An 8,903-nucleotide genomic window follows, 5' to 3' on the forward strand; every position below is an offset into this window, starting at 1 on the left:
ATGAATTTGATGAAGGGTAGTTGTTTGGTGATGTAACGATCGATTGTAAGATGTGTAAGAGAATTTTTATTTGGTAATTATTCTTTTTCTTTTTAAGAGTGTAATTATTGTTTTATTTCTATGCTAAAGCAATGTTTATTTATCGTGAAAGTGGTGAAAGTGAAAAGGGGATTTATGGTTTCCTAAGTACTTTAGTTTCAGAGGATGTTTAATCGGTGGGTGAAGGGTAGTTTTGGTAAGTCGATCGAGAAGTTGGTGCTTCTAAGAGGAGAAAATCTTGTATGATTTTTTATATTTATTGAAGAGAAGAAGCTTTTTATTCCATTTGATGGCCATTCTTCTTTTTTCCTAATATGATTAAATTCTTGTTTCATTTTTATATAAATCTAATGAATCACCGTTCAAATCTAAGAGAATTATTTTTAATTTTTTGAGAATTTAACAATATCTCGTATGAAATACTATTAAACGTTATAGGAAGGATCTATCACACCATAGATTCTTTCCCAAGGTAATAAACACTGTCGCCAACGTTGCCCTCACCTCTCGTTATTGGTACTGTTATTTATGGCAGTCTGACTACCCTCGTAGATTGGATCTTCAGACTGCTTTAATTGACATATATATTATTTGTTGAAATATTTTTTAAATATATATGTAGGAACGAGGTATATAATACTAAACTATTATTAATAGAGTTTATTTATTTCATTTTTAATTATGTTTATTAAAAAAGTAAATTAAATTCACATTCTTTGCACGTTTAATTTAATTATTACACGTAATATTTCTTTACAATAATTTTTATTATTCTCAACTATAAATTATAAATCAATTAACACATCGATTTAGAATAATTCTTTTCTCGAATTTCAAATATCTTTCTCATTTCATTTCTACTATAAAGATAGATTCTCAATATTACTGGATACCTCGATAGATTTTAGAAGAGACTATCGGATATGTTTCCAAAGCATTAAACTTTGCAGGCTAAGCTCCTTCGACAGCGAAATTCACGCGACATTATGCGAGATCACGGAACATTTCAAGGTTGTGTACCCTTCGTTTCTTATTCAGCTCGAATAAGATCGAATTTTTTTTCTAGAAAAGGCCATTTATTGTTTCTAACTTTTGTATCACGTATCATTCAAACTTTAATTCTTTATGAATTTAATTATCAATGGTTCAAAGATCCATTGATCAGATTTCGCTGATTTCGTGCATATATAGTAATAGCAAAATGATACGTACATGTCGAGAATCACGCGCGCGATAGCGAGATTATGGGCTGGATAATAATCGCGGTCAATTATAATACGACGGTCGTATAATCGGATTAAAGTCCGATAAACCGATGGGATTATTGGCGGACTGTTAACGTAGTTATTCGTGCTAACTGTGGTCTAATGCTGTCCGAGATAATGATGTTTAAAATTCGAAGGGATTTAACGTGTTACACGTCATAACAAAATTGGGCCTATTTAACTTTACAAATTTTGCAAATTTCTATTTTATTTAATCTGTAATAAATTTATCATAAGTATAATGTATTTTAAAGATGTATCGTTTTAATATTTTTTCTTTTAATTTGATTTTATTTTTGATGTTCAATGATCGTTCATAATCAATGTAATTTATCTATTGCGTTATTTCTAAATGTTTCATTAATTTTGAATTTCACAATTCTTAAAATTATTAATGTTCTCACGTGAAAATTTTGTTTTTGTTGTTTCTATTATTTTGTATTTTTATATTCCAATTTGGAATAAATTATTTAATACAACAAATCAATTTATTTTTCAAACAGTTTGTAATTTCTTTGCAAACATTTTTATCTTCGAGTAAATTTATCTGTTCATATTATTTATTATCTTTATTTTTAATAACATTAATAATTAAGAATAACAAATATTTACGTTGCTTCAAATTTATTTTCATTTTATTACGTCATATTAATTTATTCAAATTACTTGTATATTTTAAATAATGTATATTTACTTTCTTTGAAATTTTTTATTCCCTGCAAATAAAATAAATTTGTTTCCCTTTATATCATTCATTCGCTTTATTGTGTTATCGTTGAACTCTGCAAGTTTCTACTGTAATAATACGTTGATTAAAGTTCGCTCATCAATCTTGATTCGCATAATCGTTCGCTTCATAATCTGCAAATTTCGATATTCATCACAAGCCCGATAATCGAGCATCTTATCCTCTTCTTTATCTTCTGGGAAATTGTGCTAATTACGTAGTAATACAAAATTAAAACGATTTTTATAATGCTCCCTTTATTTCATCGTTGCTTAAGTATTCTCGAGTTAAATGCAAAATTGCAAAAAAGAAAAAAAAAAGGAAACTTCGTTATTCCTTACTGAAATTCCTACTCTCATTCGAATCTCATTTTCAGATAATAGAATGAAAATTCTATACAAAATTCGTTCGAATTTAGATGCGATTTAAGGAGTGAATTTAAACTATGGACAACAGGAAATACATTTAAATAGTTTCTTTGTGTAATTACTTGTATAGGAAATTCTATCAATGATCTCTTCTATGAACAAGTATGAAAACTTAATTTAAAAAGTTACGATATACTTTGCATTAATTTTAGATCAAAGATCTAAGTTTGAAAACTTTAAAAAAGATATTTTAAGGAAAATTTTTCCTCTAGAATTTCTTTCTTCCATCATTTCATCACTTAAATGCACTCTAAATCTTATGGAATGTATTCTAATTCTCATTCAACCACGAAATATCATACATACCTAGATATGTCAAGTCTTGCAACCAGATTTGGTTCATCGATCATATACTGCTCAAACACATTTCAAACTGTTCCATATCGTTCTCTTCAATCTGTCTTTTTCCACTTACATGCTGACATATCAGCTAACAAAATCGATCCTTGCATCAGGAACACGAGTAGTATAGATAATGTATGAACGATATTGTCCACGGTAATGCACCATCATCTCTATTAAAATAAATTTACAATAACATAATATTTATTTAAATTTTTCAATTTCATCAAGAAGATATATGAACCGTAAAAATCGTATTATATTATCTTTGATTCTCGATTTAATTATTCCAATTCACAATTTCTGAACATTCTTTTAAGTAGGATATTGCAGCTTATCAATTATCCACTATCACATTTTATCATTCTCTATTTTAAGAATAGAGAATTAAATTAATCAAATAATTACAATCGTACAAATAATTATAAAAATTAGTAAGATTAAATTGGCACATAAATAAAAAACATATTCATAAACATATAATTATATAAAAGAAAGAAATACACTCCTTAGGATATTAAAAGATATATTACATCATAAAATCTTTAAAAACAAGCTTACCTTTTCCAATCCATCCTTTCACGATTCCTTCAAACTCAACATAGTCATCTCCAAGACACGTCTCATATTCCGGCTTAAGAATCAATCGGCAAGATGATCGAATTTTCAACAGTCGATCGGTTCGCTTGCCACGCCGACAAATTCCCAACTTCTTTCGCCTGCGGAAGTTACCCTCGTAATTTCCGTATAAACATCCACGAATTTATCTGTTCCAACGACGAAACCAACGCACCAACAAAGAAAGGAGGGGGAGGGGGAGGAGAGAGCAGGAGAGATAGAGCCAGAAGGCAATCGGTTTCGAAACAACCCCCGGGGGCCACGACGCTCAACTTTGGCAGGAGAATTCCAATTTTGGCCTCTTTCAATTTAAGGCTACTTGTCTTGCCTGTCCTCTTCTCGCACGCCTTGCAACAGCCTCCATCATTTCAATTCGTCTGTCTTCCTCTCTTCGAGCAGAGAACCGTGATACAAGCTTGTGGCGGAAGTGCGAGGAGGAGAAGTTTCCGCCGCCATTGATCAGACGCCTTCCTTTCGACGAGTATTTCTTTCTTTCTTCTTCTTCTTCTTCTTCTTTTTCTTCTCCTTCTTTTTCTTCTCCTTCTCTGTCGCGTGGAGGGAGGGAAGGGAAGCCAGAGGCCATCGTTATTGCTTCTATTATCGTTATTATCATTAAAATCGAAAGTTGGCGAGCTCTCCTCCATGAATTGTTGAAGGTTTTCTTTTGGATGGTGGAGGATCGATCGAAACACGCCCCATTGTGCACGCACCTGTTTAATAACGTGGACGTTACTCGAGATCGAGGAAATGAGAGTGATAGGGTCAAGATGAATGGAAGCTGGATTTGTGGATGGATGGGATTTTTTTTTTTTTTAAGATTCGAGGAACGAGGGAATGGATTTGACGTAGTAGAATGAGGTTGTTTACCTTTGTGCATGTTGATAATTGGGTGTATATTGACTTGTTTGGTGATGAAATATTATATTATATAAATATAATATTATAATATTTTTTAATATATGTTCCATTTATTTTTTTAGAATATCTTTTTCTAAATAACTTTCATCTGATTTGAATTTATTCACCATCTCATTTATATTATTACAAATATAATAAATAGACATTTGTATAATAATGTCTATAATATTTTTATTAAAATATTCTTTCCTGAAAATATAACACAAAATAATTAATACTTAAAATAAATTAACAAACGAAAAATTAAACTTATATTTTCACAAACAACCATGGAAGAAATAAATAAGAAGCTATAATCAGAAGGGAGGAGAACTCGTTCAAGAAATGGGATTCTTACATACCAGTGGAAAACAACATCAAATTAGGCGGCACAAATTATTTGGTCGGTAACAATTTGGCATCGAGCTAGCCAAAGCTTGGCTGGCTAACAACGTCCAGCTTCGACCCTTTGGGGATACCATCAACGGGGGTTATTGCACGAGTTTCTTCGACTAAGCACGCGACACGTTAGTCCAACGCAATTCCATGCCCTGAGCACGGCCAATTGCGGTAATGCGTTGGCCGACCGAGTCGTAGAATAAACATTTTTAACTTTCTCCTCCTTTTAAACGGAACAACCGTGTACCCCGTTTCGTTTCCTGTTTTCCTCCAAGGATATCTAATCTCCGCGCTTAATAAAAGGTACTTAACATTCTGGTGAATTAATAGAATGTCTTGAACGTTGCTGGAATACGTCTTGAGGAAATAGGCATAGAATTCGTTCCATAAAGAGGAGTTCCGTTATAATTGCACTGTTTAAACAATCTTTCTACGAAATTACGCAAAATCATGTAGTTTTGATGAAGTTATTTCTCGTTATTTCAAAGTGAGAAGAAGAATATAGTAGTCTCGATGCAGTATCCTAGATGGTGGAACTTAATGAAGAATTGTATTATTTTTTATTCAATGATTTATGAGTACATGTTAAATTTATCATCGAAACTTTGTGACTGATATTTATGTCACTGATATATCTTGATATTTCTCAAATTAGTTTAATTGCTTGTGAATTACTTTCGAAAATTCTGACAATTTCCAATGAGTCTCAAGAGATTGTCATCTCTACATGTTATAATGTACATATTCATAGACACAAAATATCTTGTTTAGATTAGAATGATTTCTATCGAATTCTGGAAATTTAAAAAATTTGGAAAATTTTTCCTTTTAGAATTCAATAGATTCTAAAGGATTCCAAATATTTTACGAAGATTTTTACTCTTCTTCATCGTTAAAATTCGAAGATTCTGAAAGATGCTAAAAAATTATAGAGTTAGAGAAAGAAGTTATTTTTATAAATATCTGGAAAAGTGTATAGCAGTCGACATTGTGGGATGCTTGAGGAATTGTAACGGAAGGAAACGATCTTCTGCTCTGTTTTCAGGCGGAAGTCGAGGTTGTGGAACAATACAGCGACCCGAAGGATAGTAAGAACAAGGCGTACGTCGAGCCAGGAGCTGAGACATCCCTGCCGACGATCTACAGCAAAGTAAATCGCAACTATTGCCGACCTTACACGGGTAAGTGGTGCATAACTTTCGTATTTGTAACTGTGCTTGTGACCTGATGGAAGTTTACTGCTTTGCTAGCGCATATCTCGCCGCAAAAGCCTACTAAAAGAAGCTTACAAGCTTACAAGCCTTCTTTACTGCTTGTCTCGTCTAGCGACCTATAACGTGTATTTAAATGTACTATATAAATGATTATGCAAGAAATGATAAGAAATATGTGATCTAGATTTTCTTAGATTTTCTTTACAACAATAAACGTTAGAGTAAAATTTAATATTGAATAACTGATCAAATCTTAAAAAAAAATTAACGTAATGTAATAATTGCAAAAATTTTAACGAATTTTAATAATTAAAATTACGAATAAAGAATGCGTGTATAAAAATATAATAAATTTTCGAGAATAGTGAAATAATTTTCAAATTAACACTTATAAAATACTTAATAATTTTAAATAACAATCCAAAATAAATTGTCTCGTTTCAATTTCGAAATACAAATTTGCCCAACATTTTAAACATTTTATATTTCAAACTTCTACCATATACAGACAGAGATTCTAAATATTTGCCTTTGAATCTCGCTCAGAGATACATCACACGGTAAATTAAGAACAATATTTCGAAACGAAGCTATTCAGATTTTCAATCACTCTCTCTCTCTCTTTTTCTCTCTCGAGATTATACACTCTCGAAAAAAGCACCAAACCCTGTGTTTAAATACTTATCCAACTTCCCATATTTGCAAATCAATATTTGCCTCGATATTAACAGATTCAGTCCAGAGAGGTACGGCTCACGTAGGCCGACCGATAATAAACCTCGATGAACGTAAATACAAATCCTAAAATACGAAGAAGAGCAACGACATAAATTTTTGATAACGCGTAATGAGTCAGCACACGCGGATTAAAGCGTGTGGAATCGATCGTTTCGCGAGGCAACGTTAAAATAAATAAACTTTGAACGATTATAAATCAAAGATTTATCCTGTGCCTGGATGATAACAGTCAACGTTTCCGGATTTCCGCTTATCGGTTGGCTTTTGCACAAAATCTGGCCAATTTTCTGCCAACCTCTTCTTGTCAATCTTTTTCTCTTTATTGTGCGAAATTCTTTCTCGCCAAACTCTTGTTCGTGTAGTAATACTGGATCCTAACGTGAATGCCATGATGACGTACGTGATTACACGATGAAAGTTGGAGCCAAAAGATTTCATGAAAATGGCGATTTAAAGTGAAATATTCTCTTGCTGTCACGGTGGTAATATATGTTATGCTTGGGGCTGGGAAAAATTCAAGAAGAAATACATAGAAAATTGAAATATGTAGTTCTATAAGAAGGTATTATTTGAAAATTATTATTTAATAATTTAATATTTAATAATTTAAATCATGCGCGAATATTACTTATTATTTATACTCGAATTTTGATATAAATAGAATATCATAAAAGATAATTATGTTTTTCATTCTTTATTATTATTATAACTTATTTTTAGAACTTTGTTTCATAAAGGAAATTTTTAAAAAAATTGGAATTTAAAATATAATATTTAACAGAAAATTGTTTAAATATAAAAGCAAATCATTTGTAACAGGAAATATTTCTTTTAATAATATAACAACAATTTTCTGTTTCAATTCATATAATTTCATTAATATATTTACAATTAAAATTCAATAAAATTTTTCTTCCAGCAGATTTGAATTCGATACATATTATTATTAATATATCCTTTTTGACAAGCATATTTCGACAACCAATATATATATATCTGAACAATCGATTGTCAAACACAAAAAAAAAAAAAGAAAAAATTGAAAAATCTCACGAACAAAGATATTAGATGAAAATATTGAACTACGCACGAAATAAATGGCGTAATAACCGAATACTCCCCTGGGGGCATTTAAATGGTAGCGTGAACCCACGCTTTTTTCAATCTCGATTTCACGAGGTTGTGAAATTGAGCTGTCGCCCAAGCATTCGATGAAGAGGCTGTAAGTTTCGGATTATAGAGTTAACAGAAATTCCCGCGCCGAGCCGCAAATTAATGCGGTGAACCCCCAGCGATACGGCCGATACTCCGATGTACGAATTATCGAGGCAACAACTCAGTTAACGCGGAGTAAGAGAGGCGGAAGAGCCCCTCGATAATTGAACGGTGCACACAGGTTGGCCAGCAAATCCCGTGGATTAATCGAACGTTTTCGAAACGGAAGGGTCGTTTTCTTTCTCCTGGAACGCATTGCTATTAAAAAAAAATCTACACGTGGAACTCGTACTGGTCACTGATAGGAAAAAAAAAAAAAGATCTTTCTTTCAAAAACCATTAATCACGTTATGATTTGTATATAAATAAAATCGTATCATAAAAAATTGTTAGGAATATACATAATTTGCAATGAAGAATTGAATAGAATTAATATGCAATTTGTCATGTGATTTGTTGTTGAAAATAGGTTCTTTTTATATAATAAAAAAAACTCAATGTAATAAAATTTAGTAAATTCATATAAGATGAGGAGATGGAACATTAACAATAATCAATAACAATTTAAACACTCAAATACAATTTACAACCTATAAAAAGGAAGGAGATCTTTCTGTCCACTATTTGTTCCACCATCATCAATTTTCCAAATTCCTTGATTCAAAATTAACTGAGGACGGCATTGATAAACTTCAACCACTCGTTAAACCCGTTTCAACGTTCAACAAGGGTCGAAGCTTCGTCACTCTGGAATGTCGAGAGTTCCGGTTCGTAATTAACCCCCTATAGTTATACCCATAGAAGGACATAAACGTATAATGGATTTTCTACGTCCTATTTTAACGCTCGCCTATGCAGATCGCTTCTATGAACCTTGGACAAACACATCGGTGAAATTTACATTCTTATCATATTCATGGGCTTTTAATTCGTGCGAACGTGGCAGAGATTGAGTTTGATGAGAGAAAGAGAGAGAGAGAGAGAGAGAGAGAGAGAGAGAGAGAGAGAGAGAGAGAGAGAG

At 31.9% G+C, this 8,903-nt stretch overlaps 1 protein-coding gene across 1 annotated transcript in view; it reads left to right on the plus strand.

The window, feature by feature from the left end:
- LOC102679691 overlaps positions 1-8,903 on the plus strand; it is a 136,852-nt gene that overhangs the window by 89,504 nt on the left and 38,445 nt on the right. The window contains exon 4 of the mRNA XM_031508985.1: positions 5,761-5,896. Within this exon, the coding sequence (XP_031364845.1) occupies positions 5,761-5,896 (136 nt within the window). The remainder of the gene's footprint in view (positions 1-5,760; positions 5,897-8,903) is intronic.

Source organism: Apis dorsata, unplaced genomic scaffold, assembly GCF_000469605.1.
Source record: "Apis dorsata unplaced genomic scaffold, Apis dorsata 1.3 scaffold_117, whole genome shotgun sequence".
NCBI lineage: Eukaryota > Metazoa > Arthropoda > Insecta > Hymenoptera > Apidae > Apis > Apis dorsata.